The 19009-nt window shown below is 31.5% G+C and overlaps 1 protein-coding gene across 5 annotated transcripts in view; it reads right to left on the reverse strand.

Moving 5' to 3' along the window:
- LOC108912028 (protein Skeletor, isoforms B/C) overlaps positions 1 to 17985 on the reverse strand; it is a 148726-nt gene extending 130741 nt beyond the window's left edge. For 4 of the 5 annotated variants that reach the window (XR_002763103.1, XM_018717172.1, XM_018717170.1 and 1 more), the window contains exon 1: positions 17628 to 17985. Coding sequence is in view for 4 of the 5 variants with exons in the window: in XM_018717172.1 (XP_018572688.1) it covers positions 17628 to 17670 (43 nt within the window). In the remaining variant the exon portion in view is untranslated. The remainder of the gene's footprint in view (positions 1 to 17627) is intronic. The other variant, XM_018717169.2, reaches the window with a different exon arrangement.
- Between the last annotated feature and the right edge of the window lie 1024 nt (positions 17986 to 19009).

Raw genomic sequence — 19009 nt, forward strand, 5'->3', positions numbered from 1 at the left:
GGATTTCTATGGCTTACGTGAGTGCGATAAAGTAAGTCATAGAAATCCGTGCGATAGAGAAAGATGTGGAGAGAAATAAGAAGTGGATCTTATTTGTGGAAGGGCGAAACGGGCGGTGACTATGAGACGCCTTCATTATAGCCATCTTTCTCTATCGCACGGATTTCTATGACTTACTTTATCGCTCTCACGTAACGGCCGATGAACTATGGGGACTTTCCGATCCTGTATATATGATCATATCTTCATATTGCGCTGAACGATTTGAATGATATTTGCTACAGCGTATTCACTTAATTAGATCTTTTATTGAATGTAATATTAACTTCGTGGCGTTAACCATGGAGTGCTACTGAAGGTGCCGCTACGTTTTCCCAAGAAAAAAATACGCCACTGGCGGTTTTATGTAAAAATAATGCCAAATTCAGGTACTGTGTTACGTTAAGTGAATGAAAAGTGTTTCTTGGTGTTTTTTAATATTAGTAGCCCTTTCTAGTCCTGCAGTTCCTGTATTTAAAGTGAAATCACCCTATATAATTGAATTAAAAAAGCTAACAAAATAAAACATTTATTTTAATCAGAATAGTTACAAGGTTCTCTCTTCATCTCATAATTATTACAATTATCTGGTTCTATACAGTCCGTTTCCAAAGTTTAACATGGTATCTGAAATATTAAGAAATTTTTTAGGATAATTATTTCAGTAAATTTACAAAGTTTTTCTCTAGAACTGTACAACAATGATGATACTTGCAATTTTCTTAAAAGAAACTAATAAAAAATATATCAGAATAGTCCAATTAAATGGGCCTTTAAATCGCAATTTGGCCAACTTGCATGAATTTTTTATATAATAACAATAAGTAACACTAATTTTTGTTCAATGCCCGGCCAGGGGTGTAAAAGATAAAATAAACAGCTTTTTCAAGATAACTCAAAAGGGATAAGAGCTAGAAAAAAATATTATTATTATAAAAGTTGTAGAGTACAACATTCTATATAAAAATGGTCTCTTGACATTTTCTTGTAGTATTAAAATTAACAGCATTAACAAGCAGAAAAATGAATGAATTTTATATATTTTTGTCAATCCTTTAATCGTTAATTTTTATGATTTAACACTAAAACAATTTTTTTCTATGCCATTTAACTGATTATTTAAAATAATGAAAATTGTTATCTTTTTTATTAAAAATTAAAAAAATTTATCTATTTCCCTGAAAAGATAGTTTACACTTTTTAGTGTAGATTGAAAAACAAAAAATTAAAATTCATTAATTTTTCTGCTTATGATTTTTTAAATTTCTGAAATCATTCCTTAACTTCTAGTCTCCCTAAATCTATTAATTTTAATAATACAAGAAAAAATGAATAGACCAATTTTGTGTAGAATGTTATGCTCTACAACTTTTATAAGAATTTTTTTCTAACTCTTACTCCTTTTGAGTTATCTTGAAAAACCCCTTTATTTTATTTCTTTTGCCCCTGCCCGGGGATTGAAAAAAAAATAAGTGTCACTTATTGTTCATACAGGGTGTCCTCGTTTTTTGTAGCAGGACTTTCACAACTTGTACTAAAAGTCCTTTAAAAAAAAGTTCATGTAAACATATATGTATAGATGAGTCGTTTTCGATTTACAGTGTTCAAGTTTAAAATGAGAATTGATTTTTTATTCGTAAAACGAAATTCCCTTTTTATAATTTGTTGAAACTTGGCAACTTTGTTTGTAATAATAATACTCACTTTCTCACTCAATTCTCATTCAATTCTCAATTTAATTTGTCCTATTTTCTCCAGTGGTGTCACAACAAGATACCTGCTTGATAAAAATAGAAACAAATATGGTACGCCACTGCTTTTTGGTAAGTTTGAAAATTTTCTCAGTTTTATCTATCAAAAATACAACTTTTTTGTTATTTACTTTTTTTCCTACCTCGCTTTGTTTAGACAGAAATAAAACTTTTTGTTTCACACAGTTTATTGTAAGATAATAAAAAAAAATAAACAACACGGTATGGAAAAACAACTTATTGTATAAATAGACCTCAAAGGAGCTGTTCGAAATGCCCGCCATTTCGTTCTACACACAAATTACAGCGACGTATCAAAGACCGCCTAACGTCTCTCAAATGATGTGGAGTTATTCTGAGAGCAGCGTTCTGGATTCGTCGTACAAGTTCCTCTTGCGAGTTAACAGGCGTAGAGTAAACTGCATCCTTAATAAATCCCCAAACAAAAAAATCCAAAGGTGTTAGATCAGGCGATCGTGGAGGCCACCCAACTGGACCTCCATCTCTGTGGATACTCTGTATTCAGCCAGTTTCGTACCACCAAAGAGTAATGGGAAGGGCATCCATCTAATTGAAAAAAACGAGTCTATTCGTTGTTGAAGAGGAACATCGTCTAGCATGTTATCATGCTGGGCAGTTAAAAATTCAAGAAATAATTGACCCCTTAATTTGTTGGGCAGGATGTAAGGTCCCAATAAAAAATCGCCAATCACTCCCATCCAAACGTTTACACTAAATTCTTGTTGGAACCTCATAGGTCGAATCAGACGTGGATTTTCATTATCCCAAATGTAGAGATTATGGAATTTTACTACACCACGTCTTGTGAAACAGGACCCATCCGTCCAAATAATTTTATTAAGAAACTCTGGATTTTCTCTTACCTGATTAAGTACTCAATTACAATTTACGCGACGTTGTGCATCTTCAGGTTGTAATGCTTGTATAGGCTGTAAATGGTACGAATACATACCATTTTGTCTTAAAGTTTTCCATATCTTGGTTTTAGATACATTTAATTGCCTTGAGGCCCGCCGAGTACTTAATTGTCGGTTTCTTGCAAACATATTTAAAATTCGTTGCTCTTGTCTTCCACGCCTTTGCCGAATTTGTTCACCTACTACTGCCCGGAATGATTTTAAACCTTGGCTTCTAAACTGTTGGTGTATTTTTACAAAAACGCTTGGATGGGGTTGTCTTCTGTTGGGAAACCTTCTTCTGTATTCGCGAGCAGCACCAGCAGAGTTTCCATCGCAAAATCCATACAAATAATGCATGTATGCATACTCTTCATTACTAAACTGAAAAGGCATTTTATGAGAAACAGAAATGTATATTATTAAAACCAAAAACCGTCAATCGAAAAAACTTAATTAAAGAATGTCAACAAACGTCAAACCATTGCTACAATACCTTGGCAACTCAAAAATAGACATATTCACGGCACACTTTGTAACAAGTAAATAAATAAATTAAGCAAATCGCGAACCTAATCATGAAAATGTTTTATGTCTTAATAAACAAAGCGAAAAAGGAAAGAAAGTAAATAACAAAAAAGTTGAATTTTTGATAGCTAAATCTGAGAACTTACAAAAAAGCAGTGGCGTACCATATTTTTTTCTATTTTTATCAAGCTGGTATCTTGTTGTGACGCCACTGGAGAAAATAGGACAAATTAAATTATATGAGAAAATGAGTATTATTATTACAAACAAAGTTGCCAAGTTTCAACAAAGTTTAAAAAGGGGTTTTCGTTTTACGAATAAAAAATCAATTCTCATTTTAAACTTGAACAATCTGTAAATCGAAAACGACGCATCTATACATATATGTTTACATGAACTTTTTTTTTAAAGGACTTTTAGTACAAATTGTGAAAGTCCTCAAACTAACTTATATAAAAGATTCAGGCAAGTTGACCAAAATTGCGATTTAATTGGACTAAGAATGTTGCTGCACACTATTCTGAAATTAAAAATGAAAAACATTTAATAGGCATTAAAAATTGTGTTAGAATCTATAGCGTTGCCCATTTTCTAAATCTAAATATATGTAGAAAAATACAGAAGGATTGTTAATAGGACTAAATAAAATGAAAATTACACATTTTATTTAAAAAAAAACCTACAAAAGTAACCAAATTTTTATACAAAAAATAATAAATTGAATAGAATTTGCCTGAAAATATTATTCATATGTTTCTTGTAATAACAAAATACTTCTATAAAATAAAGTTTTGATAAATACATATGAATATTTGTTTTATTTCTGGTATTTCATACTATTTCATTTATGTATAAACTTTTATTTAGGACACAGACACTTTTCAAAGGTTTCTTGTATATCTCAAGAAGTAAAAAGTAAATTTGTATAGATCTTAATTGAGAAAAACTGAATGAATGTTGATATATTGATCCGTTTAAGAGATATAGTGACGCTGCGTCTTAACTAAAGGAATTTTCTCAACTTGTACATTTTGCAAAAAAGCTGCCTGACTCACCTTTAGATTTGGCAAGGTGGACAACATACCGGAGCTTTTAAAACAGCAGGGAAACATTTATATCTTATTTCTTCATCTTTAACGTCACCGTTACTTCTACTGTCGTTATCACCGACACTGTCATTATTATTACTATCATTATTATCGTTGTTGAGACCATTAGCTTTAGCGGTCTTCCTGGAATAAAGGAGTGCTTTCTTAGCCAGGTGCTTTCCATCGCAAAATTCGCTTGGACGACACGTTGGCGGTTTACTCAAACACTCAGGCGAACCGTGGCACCCAGTTCTTGGACAGTCGTCTTGCAAGCCAGATCGCTTTTCGCAATCGCAGCCTCTATACAGGATACTTGCTCTGAGTTCCCGTGATGATGACGTCTTCAGTCTGATCACCTCGGGATCTCGGTTAGGTGACGTTGAGGAGGTTAACGGTGAAGATGATGAATCGTCAGCTTTGTTTTTTTTTGACGCTATTTTGTAACAAACCTGTTATGTAGAAGGAGAGTTAGTAATTTAGAATAAACTGAAAACAGAAAACAGTAATAGTAATGTCCCTGTATTGTATTACAGATTTATCTTATATAAAGGGTGTCCCAAAAGTAACGCAGGATTTGAATTGCGCGCCATTTTCATTCCGAAAAGTTGGTAGCATTGTGCAGGGTAACATCTTATAGTAAACGTGTTGTAAACACATTGCGGTTAGACAAAATTGACCGCTATACGACGGATGAGCGAGTAAAGAGTGTGAAAATTCATTACAAGTACGGAAAGAGTGTAGCTGAGACTGTGCGCAAATTACCTGTTGCCAAATTTGAACAAACAGGTTCGGTTGCAATGACAAAAACATGCCGGCCCGTACTAGCTGCTCAACCGAAAATATTGCTACGGTGAGTGATAGTGTGGCGGAAATTTCCGTAACCTCAGTGCGCCCCACTGGTCAATGCATCGAATTTTAATAAAACTGCATCTGAATCCATTCAAGAATCAGCTAACACAGGTTTGAAACCAGACGACCATTTAATGCGTCAGACATTCGTTGATTGGATGTTGAAAAATCAAAAAGTGGACGGTGAATTTGCTAAGAAGATCATGCTTAGCGACAAAGCGCCTTTTCACCATAGTGGGTACCAATGTGAACAAGCAAAACTATCAAATTTGAGACAATCCTCGGGTCACTCAAGAACGACAATTGTATACCCAAAGAGTGACAGTGTGGTGTGGATTTTACGCTAGTGGGATGATTAGTCCCTTTTTTTAAATGAGGCTGGAAACGCTGTGACTGTCAATGGGAAACGATATCGAAATATACTTGAACCTTTTATGGCCTCATTTGGATGACATGTGGTTCCAGCAGGATGATGCCACCTGCCATCGGCATGTGAAACTTGTTACGGTAGAAATTCAATGACTCATCTCACGTAACAGTGAACTGATTTGGCCATCATGATTATACGATCTTACGCCATGCGACTTTTTCCTGCGATGATTAGTAAAGTCCAAAGTTTGTTATGCTCAAATGAATACCACTACTGAATTAAAGGCAGAAATTGGGAGAGTTATCAACGAAATTCAGCGGCAGGTATGCGAAAGAGTGATATAGAATTTTCTTATAAAAAGTGGAGTATGCCAAATGAATCGCGGAGGACATATGTACGATATCCTCTTTCATATCTAATGGCATGTGTAACTTTTAAAAACATGTAAAAACTTTGTCAATTTTTTAATTAATAAAATCTTTTCTCCTCATATGAAATCCTGCGTTTCTTTTGGGTCAGGCTTTATGACAAATCTTACACAGCAAACGTGGAGTTTACGAAATATCTTTTGCCACAAACACTTTTAAAGTTAGATTTTTTTTTCATACAGGCTGTTAAAAATTCACTTCTCACTACAGGGATCTCGGAAACGGTAAGAGCTACGAAGTAGCTTAAATGGGGGCAGAGTTGCGCAATCAGGGGACCAACATTATGCCTCTAAAAAATCAAGGCTAACATGACTAGTTTTCCAAATATTTGAAAAAACCGGTATTTTGGAAATACTTTTTAATTTCAGCCTTGTTTGAGGTGATATTGAAAAGAGAACAACACTTTCTTATGGCCACTTTTTGTCCTCTATCGAATGGCATAATCAATTTTGGTATATAACGTTTCGTCTCTCCAAGACCATCATCAACTTCATTTTTTCAAAATACGACCCTACAAATTTTATTACATTTTTTGCAAGCCTTCATGACCCTCAATACTGTATTGCTTCAACCTGAACCTGATTCAGACATTTTGTCTCGAAAAATTCATATTCAGTGCATTCGTTCCAAATTTATCTAATGTTTTATTTAGATTTCTTTGTTTATTGAATTATCGTACACTGTAAGTGTCGTTAAACCCTGTGAAATCCATCTAGTTATTTAAACTATTACCAACACGCTTTAAAATAAAACATTATTGGAGTTTTATTCCCGTGTTCATAATTATTTCTAGATGAATTTTTCGAGACAAAACGTCTAAATCTGGTTAGGGCTGATGCAGTACCAGTATTGGGGAGGTCATGAAGGCTTGCAAAAAATGTAATAAAATTTCCAGGGTCGTATTTAAAAAAACGAAGTTGATGATGGGAGAGACGAAACGTTACATATAAAAATTGATGATGCCATTCTATAGAGGGCAAAAAGTGGCCATGAGAAAGTGTTCTTCTTTTTTCAATATCTCCTCAAACAAGGCTGAAATTAAACAAAAACGGATTTACAATATTTCGGTTTTTTTCAAAAATTTCGAAAACTAATCATGTTAGCTTTGATTTTTTAGAGGCATAATGTTGGTCCCCTGATCACGCAACATTGCCCCCATTTAAGCTACTTCGTACCTCTTACCGTTTCCGAGATCCCTGTAGTAAGAAGCGAATTTGTAACAGCCTGTATGTAATAAAATGTATTTATTTATTGTAGTTATTCGATTTTAAAATTAATAATGATTTAAAAATATGAAAAAAATGACACACTCTCGTTCCAGTTCCAAGATAAATTAGCTGTCTAATTAGATAATGGATATTTCCATTTGTTTTCAAGTTACAGGATGACGCTCATTTTCTTGGCATTTTCGACCACCTGCCAAAAAATGGGTTAGACTTAAAGGAAAAATGTCCTATATGAATGTTTTCGAAATATTTTTTGATCACATAACTTTAAGTGAAAAACACTTTATAATTAGTTCCGTTTTTTTAAGACATCCCTGTATCTCTATCAATGTTAATAGGAATAATTTGAATTCCCGTCATATTAACCGAGGTTACTAGATGAGCATCTTGGTAAGTGTATGTTAAAATTTCTCCATACGCGTTTATAAAAAATCATAGTAAGGGGTATTTTAGGATGCCGATAAAGAATTTCTTATCAGTATTTCTCTATTTAAACTAATGTTAATTTTGAAAAAATTGCCCCTTTGGCCTTGATGGGGACGCCTATGGAGAAATTTTAACAAAAAAACTACAAGTTGCTTGTCCATGACCTTATTTCATTTGACAGGAATTCAAATTAATGGTGTTATAAAAAACATATGCCATCGCTTAAAATAACAAATAATCACAGTAAATAGGGACAATGTCCCCCATCACCTAAAAACACCCTGTATCCCAGAAACGAAGCAAGAACAAAACTATGTTGATAAAAGCTGTTGATTATGGAGTTTACCTTACTTTATCTTAACTTGGGCTAGAAAATGTGTTACTTTATCAATACTTGTGAAGTTCCATTCAAGAATGTTATCTTCTCAATTTTTTCTTGCGCTTTATTATTATTATATTTTTAAAGACAGTCTGCCGCCGCTGAAGACTTCCATTACCTACTAATTTAATAACTGTGTTGTTAACGCCACAATCTACTAAGTTGAAGAAAAGGCAATAGCGGTATAGTTTTATGAATTCTGCAAAGTCAATTCCAACTCAAACTAGGTTCGTGGCGTATTTATTGCTTATCTAAAGTGATACAAAAAAGTAGATCAAGCTATTATTATCCACAATTTTTTGGGCGAACGTAATGATACCTACTTAAGAAAAGTCCCATTATTTTAATCCAGAAAAATTGTGGTTAACGAGTTGACCTACTTTCTTTAACATTCTGTATATTTGATGAAAAGTAATAGTAGCTTGTGTTATAATTACTCGTAAGTAGTGTAGTCTTCTAATACTGTTATCAATGAATTTTCTGTATCTTTAACTATGTTACTACTGCTGCTCACTGATAAGTACAACTTTCAACTTTACATTTTTGATTTTTCGTTGATGCACGGATATCGTGTAACTACATGAGTCCTAAAGTCTAGAGGATTATCCTTATAAAATTGTAAAACAATCACTTATTCATTATATTTGCTGTAAGTTTTTCTATAACTAACATTAGTTAGGTACAATTTGTACTGTAGTAAAGAGTAAACTGTAAACTTTGCGATATTTTTCTAATTGAAATTTGGAGCGGTACTAAAGTGGATGGCTCTACAAATAAAACAATAACTACCTCAACAATTGTTCAAATTAGAACAACTATTTGTTTCTATACTGAATCTAAATAGCGGCCTCCTATAATTTTCGCATTTTTTCAAATATCGACACGATATTGTATTTGGAGAACTTGAGTATAGTGCTGAATTTTTTTGAATATCATTTCTCACATTTTCTTGGACTCTCTTTCGTCAAAATCATAAAAAAATGCAATACTTAATATTTAAACGAAATAGGTACATTCCATCCTTTAAATTTATATTTTCGAGAATTTGGTGAATGCGCCATTGGTGCAGTAATACCTGAAATTGAATTTTCTAACTTTCTAAAATTACATACGTTCTCCGTTCTTTATATTAAGTAAAATATAGGTAAATCCTAACCAATAGGGTTTATTTGTATATCATTTTAAGGCCTTTGAATATTTGTTGACTTTTTGCTTCTAAACTAACAATTTTTTCTAATATATGATATATCTCACAGGTAAAGGAAATATGACTACCGACAACAAACTTATCAAATAAGAAACGTTTACTCTTGATTCCTTTTTCTGAGATAAAGAGTTGTGAAGCTTAAAAAAATTGTTTTCCGAATGAATGAGGACACTGGAACGAAATGTTCTGTGCCCACACATAAATGAAATGGCATTTCATGTGGAAAAATGATATGGAAACTCAAAACCACAAATTTTTTTCTGAAATGCAAATTTTATTTTGTACGAAAATGGTATCTTGAGTTTTTTACAAGCTTTTTTCGTTTTGGTACAATTTTTTTCAAATTATGTTCAGAAAGAAGAAAAAAGTTGATAGCGCAAACTCTACTTATATTTTGGTAATGAATCTATTCCTGCAGTTTCTGCATTTAATGTGAAATCACCCTGTATATTATTGCAAAACACTTGCGGTAGTTTATTTGCTATTTTTAGTGGCGATATGTTATATTGTAATAGATTAGTGTTTACTGATGTAATATAACTTTAACAAGATTCTCAAATAAGACTCTAAATCTCTCTAATAATTCGTACATTAATATTTTATATTAAAATGTTAAGGTAGGCATATGAGTAACTAAATATTTACTCCTATTACTCATGCAAATAACTTTTGCATCACGCTCCTAAAAAATTCGTGATATTAATTATGCATTTTGTATTTGTAGTATACAAGCTTTTATTATTTTATCCAGTTTCTTTAACATGTTATTTAACTATATTAAAAAAGAATAATTAGGTACATATTTTTCCAGACTAAAAGCAATAGGATATATTATATAAACTGTGCAGGAAATACGGTCGGAAATACTTTTTTGCGCAAATTATTACGCAATGCATTGTGTGAATTATTAGAAAACATTTTGTGCATTGATGTGTTAATCTTGATAATAGTTGTTACATGATTTTTCGGTAGCTATAATTTTTCTAATTACGAGTATTACGATTTTTTCATGGTACGAACTGAGAACTTTTTCCAAGAAATAAAAAAATCGACATTTTTTTATTAAAGTAGTTATGAGACATGTGTAAGGATAGTCACAAAAATGTACTAATATTAAAAAATAATTGTCAAAAAGTCATCTTCAAACAGTAAGAACTGACCATAAGTTCATTACTGTGTTAATTTTGATCAAGGGACAGCCTGAAGAAGTTACAAGGAATGAAATTTTGAAATGAGAGTATATAAAATTTTGTAGTATAGTAATTCTAGAGTAGAATTGAAGTATTAATGGAATAAATATGATTTCACAATCAATGTGGTAAATATGTTCATTATTTTACATTTTTAATGATCTGTAGAATCACTTTTACTTCATAATTTGTATGGTTTGGAACAAACTATAATAAGGCATTTACATATTGACTTATAATGTAGATCACGGTTTAAAATTGGTATAATCAGAGCGAGGGCAACCGCTTGTAGTACCTACTCGTTTATAAACGACTAAAAAAGAAGAATACCGATTAAAGTAGCAGCAATTCAAGGAATACGTTTCAATAACGTATCGATTTAGAGCATGCATAATAGATTGTTGATATAAATTTAACATGACGAAAATAAATCTACACGGCAGATTTCGTAATCAGGATGACTCACAAAACTGACTAAATCTTTTAAAATGATTTACATAAGGTCCAAGATCTTATCAATATAAATACAAAAAAATCAGTATTGTTTTCTAATTAGTTCCAGTGAAAAGGTTAATAGGTCACATCAAAATACACATAGCTGCAGCTATTTTCAAAGTATTTTTACTAAAAAGTTTTTCATTCTTTCAATGTCAGAATGAGGTCATGTGATTGGTTGTTCAGGGTGACCCAGAGACAAGTTCCTAACTGGGAACAATTTATGAATTGTGTGACTAATAAATGTATTATGATGTTCATCACTGTTTTCAAATTTTTCTCAGAATTTTAGTACAAAATATGTTTATTTGATTTACATTTTATTATTTTACATGACCAATTTCTAATAATAAAATACATATTATGTGGTTTATGATTATTTTGCATGGAAATTAATGAAAATGAGCTACAATTTTAAAGTTGATTTTTTCTTCAGAACACTATAGTGTACGTAAACAATAACAGCAAATGTCTACTTGATTCAAAATGTTGTCTTATCAGCTTTTTGCTCCCAAAATTTGAAACATCAGCAGAGTAGACTATGATAGCGAATGCCTACTTAACTCAAACTGTTATCGCATGTTTTCCGAACAATTTATTTTTTATTCACCTCATTAGCTCTGTTATTAATTGAAATGCATATATTACAAAAAGTTTAAAATTAACAAAATTCATAAATGTTTATCACTAATTTTGTGATTATTTAATATCCATGATCTGTCACACTCTATGGACTTTTCTTTCAGTTTACCATAAACTTTCAACATATGTAAATACATTCAAGTTTGTTTTTATATACAGGGTGCTAATGAAATGCTGTACCAAATATTAATGGTGGATTCTACATCACAAATCAATAAGAAAATCCGTATAAACAATTTCCAGAAACGCTTCACTTTCGAGATGCAAGATGTTGAATTTTTAAAATAACATTTATCTAAATAGAGAGCCTGCATAAATGATTACAAGTCACGTGATCAGTAACTTTGTTTGGAACAGTAATTTTATTTCATTCATGTTGACAATGAAATTTCGGTAAAATTAAGATCAAGATTACATAATATTCTGTTTCACCGGCTGTGATTGGTGTAACTCTTCACGAGATTCTATTCAACCAATCAACGATCGCATTATTTCGAGCGTAGGTGTAACGGTTTGTTACTGTTCATTGTAAACGAATCATTAATATTGGTGAAGCCAAGACTTGGGATTGTTCGTTAGCAGTAGGTAACAGTCGTGCAACATTTTTGAAGGCTCTGTATCTTTTACTATGCGTGATGCAGATTGGTGGCTTAACTAATTATGGGCAAAAATTTCCTAAGTTGGTTCACAAATCTGTCATCCAGAGTGGGAGATATTGGGAAACACCTTCATAACCCTAGAATTTCAACGCCACTTAATACTTTGTAAATTGAATAAGTTCATTCAATGCCAAATGGTGTTTCCAACAAATATATATCTTCCATTTTATTCAAAAAAAATAAAATAAACCTCTTGGACAAATCGAAAATAAGAAAAAAAATATGGGAATTATTTATAGAAATACAATGTACATTAGAAGTCAAAAGAAAATCGTTGGTCTAACAATTTTACATGTTTCAAAGATTACTATTCTTTTTATTTTACTTTTTTAGACTTTTTATGATTACATTTTATTTGAAATTGTATTTTCAACTAAAAATTATCTAAGTACATTTTTTTGTGACACGAATAGTATGTCGTAGACGAATTTTAAATTAAAAACTATAGCTGAGAAATAACTCGTTTTTGAATAAAATAAAAGATTTTTTTCTTAGAAGCCCCAACTGAAGTTAAATACATTTATTCACTTTCCAAAATATTCCGTGATCTCGAAATGGTAGTGTTCTTAGTGGCGGTATTTCCCAATATCTCCGCCATTGGTTGACAGATTCATGTACTCAGCAAATTTTTGCCCATAATTAACTCAAGTTTCATTAATCTAATGTCAAGAATTTTATGAGACATTTAAATGTGATATTCTTTCAAATTTCACCTGTTTGTTGATTTGTTGAAGTAGAAGTCACCATTAAAGTCATATCATTAACACCCTGTATATATAAAACTGTTAACAATTAAATATTTGTTATTTTCTACTTTACAGCCATTGTTTCGTAAATGTGTTAAAATTGTTTATTTTTGGACATGATCGTTATTCATCGGAGTTGTGATCAGTCATAATTTTTGGTCTGTTTTATTATGTTTATGTTTTATTACTTTGCGCTCGGATAAGGTTCTTCATTATCGTCAATTTTTCGTTGTCCTTGCTTGTGTGAAATTTGTTTTTCTGTTTTACTTAATTAGATTCGGTTGAGTTAGATTAGGTTGGATTTTGCATTACATCTTTTTATTTAGTTATAACAACGATATTTCTTTCTATTTTTTCTTCAACCATTCTCATTTTTTTTTGTCTTTATGCTACATCCTTTATCAGATACTAGGTAAGTACTACTTTTCACTTGCAAAATTTATTTTTTATTATCCTAAAGTGTTTCACACCCATATTTTTTATATATAGGTGGTGAATAGGGTGAGTTGAAGAAGCTTACCATAACATTCGGGGTCTCTATGACATCGGGTTTTGGATACTCTCTAGCAGCCGCAGAGGACTGATTCAACTCGTTAAAATTGCATATTGGCACGCAACAAGGTACACATATTGGATTCACAGGGACTGCTGCTTCGTCCTCGATATCTTTAAGCAGCCTCTTCAGCTTGCACAATATTTTCGTTTTTTTGTCAGTTTCTTCTTTTGGAGGGCAGACGCAGGCCATTTTGTATTTAGTTAGTAAAAAGCACTAGAATTTTGAATCTGTACGAAAAATTTTGAAAATATGGCCTAAACTAACATTGGAAGTTGACTTTGACAGAGATGTCAAATATAATTGTTTTATTTATTATACAGGGTGCCATAGCATTCTTGAAAAATATATTATGGTTCTGGGATTGGAACTTTTTAGAAAGGAATGAAGGATAAGTATATATAATAGGAATTTCTTAGTAGGTATACAGTAATTATATTGAAAATTTTTAGTTCTCTGTGATTAAGTAAAATTAATGCTGGCAAGTAAGCATGTGATAAATGTAGGTATAGCTTAAATTTTTAAAGAGTATATACGTTTTTTTTAAACAGCTACAGGGTGCTCAGAAAAAAACAGTGCTACAGCTACCACCAATGCTCAGGTAGATGAATATCAGGATTGGCTTAGTAGTTCTGATAGCGAGTCCGCCACCACAGAGCCTTGCCTGAGACCGACAACAGCAGATCTAAGATTCGTAGAAAAGGTTAAGAAAATGCAATGTAAGTAGCGACTAGGTACCTATATAGACCGCGATAGAACAACCCAAAAAACCATTGTGCTTTAAAGCACTAATGAATGTATTATTTAAAACGCGATTATGTTTTGGTTTTAGTAGGTCAAAACATTTCTTGAAAACTTACTGTTTTATTGAACGATACAGGTACAATTATTGAGGAATCAGGTTTTCTTTGGAATAACACATTGTACAATTGAAATGTCATTGCAATATTAGGCCAGTCATTCTACGGGAAAAAGAGCGATTTCAAGAAGAAATTGATAGCAGCAATCTAGCGACGGGATCTTGTTAGGGGAGATAGTTAATGAAAAATACATAAATTAGTACAGTCAATTTTGCCCCTATTCCGAATAAACAATGGTCAAAGTAGTGAAAATGAGATTTTTCTCAAATATAATTTTTCAGAGACAAGATAGAGAAAAAGTCTTCAAATGAAAGTTGTAGGTATTAAAAAAAACTACAATTTCTTTATTTTATGATTTTTTAAAAAAGGGCTATCTCGGCCCAGATAGGGCGTAGGGCATATATATTTTTTTAAATCTTTATTTTCACCAGCTATCCAGTAATATGACTGATACCAGTAGTTCCGGAGTTACTTCTATTTACCTATTTATAAAAAAATATCCCTTTTTTGGATTGAAAAAATGCAACAAAATTGAAAAAAATCGATTTGTGTTAACATACCATAATTTTCAGACTTTTAACTATCATTTCCCGGTGTTTAAATTGATTTTTATGCACTCACTGACCTCAATCGTTTAAAAAATTGTTTGGGAAAAACAAATGCAATTATTCATAAACTATTGGACCGATCGAGCCCAATTTGTGGCCACATATAAAGGGTTATAATACCCTCATTTTTAGTAGATTAAAATTCGGCCATGACCATTATTGCAAAAGCTATTAACAATTAAAAAACACTGCAAAAATGCATGTTTTTTGCAATTATCTCGATAAAAAATGCACCGATTATAATGCATAAAAAATTAAATTGTAGGTTTTTGTAATACCTACAACTTTTTCTTTGTCTTGCCTCTGAAAAATTATATTGAGAAAAACCTCATTTTGACCAGTTTGACCAATATTTATTCGGAGTGGGGGCAAAATTGGCTGTATTAATTTATGTATTTTTCATTAACTACCCCGTCGTCAGATTGCTGCTATCAAGTTTTTCACGTTTTTCCGTAGAATGACTGGACTATATATTTAATATTTTATATTGCTGACAAATCAAAATTTTTCCTGTAAATTGTTAAAACAGTTGAAAGACACCCTGTACAAGTGTTACGTGTTTACACTTCTAATTCAGAAGGTGAACCGTTTTCGAGTTGTACTTTCTCGTAAGAGAAAGTTACATACTTACAATTATTCAGATGGCGTACAGTTCACACAGAAGTTATCCGAGAAAATAAAATTATGGGATTCGTAACAGTAATTAGGTGTAATAGAATACGAACATGAAATAATATGCTATTTTATTGTTAGTCTAGAAATTTTAATTAATTAAATTACTAATTATTATTTATTTAAACAAATATACTATTTAATTCTTTATATTACCATGAAAAATACAGGAATTTTAACATCATGAAAATCATCAACTTTTAAAATGTCAAATAAAAAAGCAACCTATTTAATTTTGAAACTCATTAGATGTACCTACTTGTTTTATTGATTAAAACGAAGAAAAGCTGACACGTATAACTTTCACATGTTATTCTCGCAAGGGCGAATTTTTAAATACCTAATTTAATTTATTTTCCTTTTCAGTACGGCAAATATTCCGATTTAAAGTTCTTGAAATGAGATATTTAGTTTTAATATTAACTGCACTTTAACGGGGAAACCCTGTGGTTTAACACACGGGAAATACCAACAGTAAAAATGTCATATTGCTTTGTTATTTTTGATAAACTCAAGCGGTACCGTGTATAATATCTCTTTTCGAGTTTTAAAAATTATAGAAAAATAGTTCTTGATAAACAGAGTTTTTCATAAATCTGTCATAACCTTAGGAGGTTGTACCCTTGATAATTTTACCAGAAAACCTTAAAGAAGAATTTAAAGCCACTTGTTGCAATGTTAAAGTTAAAATAAATATCACATATTTAAATACTTGTGATGATATGTAGCGTAGATTGACAAAACTTCATAGGAAAAAAATCACTAAATCAGTACGAAAATCTGTTAACCAGTGGCGGAGATACTAGGGGGATTGTCGCTACACGCCTCAGAATTTCGACGCCACTGAGTATCCTGAAAATTGGATAAGAGCATTTACTTTCCAGTCCCATTTCTAAGAAAACAATCTATGAACTCGATTTTATTCGAAAATGGAGTTATTTACAAGTTATTATTTTTTAAAATTCACTGTAAGTTTATTACACTGTTGAATACCTACATATATATTAGTTTCACAAAAAAAGTTATATATGAACTTATTACTAAGAAATTGAAAACGAGGGGTTATATATCACAAAAAAAAATTAAAAAACGTTTCTACTTGTTTTCTGTGAGTAAATAGTTGTTCTTTTAAATTTATTTAATACATATGTCATAAGCTTATTTTAAATTTAAAAAATAACTTGAAAATTTTCGTTTTTCGAAAGTGAAATACATGTTTTTTAAGAAATAACATTACGATTTAAATGTAAGCGCATTCGACTTCCAAAATTCTCACTGGCATGAAAATTATGAGTTTCTTGAAAATGGAATTAGAATTTAAATGTAAGTGCATTCGATTTCAAAAATTCTCAGTGGGATAAAAATTATGGAATCTCAGTGACAGTGCCTCTCAGTACCTTCACTACTAGTTGAGAAATTCGTATATTAATTTACTGCATTTTCCAATTAATTAGATGAATTATTAGCTCGACTTTTAGTACTTTAGGTCAAACATTTTCAGAAATTTTAAATAAATGTAGTCTTATTTTTTTAAAATACATATAAAAATTTTCTTTTTAGATTATTTTAATGTAAAGGTATTAAACTAATTCAGATTAATTGATATATTTTTTAAATAATAACGGAATTAATGTTTTTTTAAATATATTTATTATTAATTTTATTATAAAGCTATTAAATTTAAAAAATTATATTAAATGTCCTTTGATATCAAAATTCTATCTTCAATTTAAAAAATAATTTCTTTGACTTCATTTAATACGACAAAAAAAACAATTAACATTTTTGAATTAGCTTAATGCCTTTATAATAAGAATATTTTTATAATTGTACCTCAAAAATCAATTTTAGACTCTTAATTCATTAAGATTTTTTAGTCCAAAATATTGGAAAAAATAATCTCCTAAGGTTATAACAGAGACTTAGAGAACAGCCTACTTTCATTTAAAGAAAAGTTGGCATGTTTTCTGAAATAGTATACTTTTTTGACTTACCTAAGGAGATCAAAAGGAGAATTCCTGCAACGGTTTTGATCATCGTTAATCCTTCTCGACGGCAATGGTTCGACGGTCACTAATACCTACTCGCACAAACACTACGGGTTCACTAACAACTTAATAAAAACATAAACAATAATAATTGACACTTAACCATTACATATCACTTACGGACTACCTGCGACCAGGTGAGCGTTGAGACGCCGCAATCGTACTGTTCGGCGTTGCGGCTGGGACCTTTCACCGGGAATGGGCGGGAAAGCGGGGGCGGGATCTGGAAAAGCACGCCCATTATCCTGCTACACTTGCAGGAATTGTGCGTAGCATTTTCCAGGATAAAGCGCAGGAAGTTATATTAATAGTTAATCGACTTATACTGTGATTTTAGCAATTCTTGTTGGTTTTCAAGACTGAGAATGTAGTCACATAGGATTGACGTACTTTGGACGTGTCTGACTGCTACAAACGATTCTTGGATATCGAGGAAATTGTATTTCATTCTTTAAGCCCGCGTAAAGCGAAATTGAGTCGACTAATATAGCAGTTTTCTTTCGAATTATAAAGTAAATGGATTTTATCAATAAGACTTTCGAGCTTTCGAGACCGATTCACCTCATATACAGTGTGTCCCAGAAAACAGTAGTCACACAACAACCACAGTTTCCTCAGTTGAAAATAATTTAAGTCACGTTAAATTAGTCAAAAAAAGCCTCATTTAAATGTCGCAGGATGTTAATAGATATCTCACTTTTTAACATATGATAACTGATTCAAATTCTACACGCGATATAAAAGCGCAGAAAGCATAAAAATCATTTCAATCCCTGTACCAGTGGCGTACGCGGAGGTGTCTTGTGGCCGCCATATTTTTGAAAATATTTTTCCAGCCTATGGGTATTTTACAGAAAATCAACTGAACTTTATGGACTATGCTTCGATTTTACACAAAAAATGGTTTTTGTTAATTTCTCCTAAAAGTGTTAGAATGCGATTAAAAGGAGAAAATTCTTTTTGCTGCTACAAAAAAAAAAGAAATTGACTGTTTGGGAAAATAATTATTTTAGCAACTATGTTTATTTGAAGTTTAACCTTACAATCATTTTTTTTACTGGAAGGCTAACTTCATATTTAGGTTTTCCGCATTTTCAGTAAATTGTGAAAATTTTTCTCAGCTGCACAATCTTCAGAAAGATTACCACAACAATTTCAGGGAAGGATTTTTTTCACATTTTATCAAAACCACGACAAATTTAATTTAATGCCTATCCGGCACAAGGTTAGCATAATTTCCTATAACTTCACATTCTGTTTTTGGCATTTCTCGAGAACTCTACCACCTTCGAAAATATTAAATTATCCATCACAGCACATCCATTTTT

The sequence above is a fragment of the Anoplophora glabripennis genome, unplaced genomic scaffold (assembly GCF_000390285.2).
Source record: "Anoplophora glabripennis isolate ALB-LARVAE unplaced genomic scaffold, Agla_2.0 scaffold600, whole genome shotgun sequence".
NCBI classification, from domain to species: Eukaryota; Metazoa; Arthropoda; class Insecta; order Coleoptera; family Cerambycidae; genus Anoplophora; species Anoplophora glabripennis.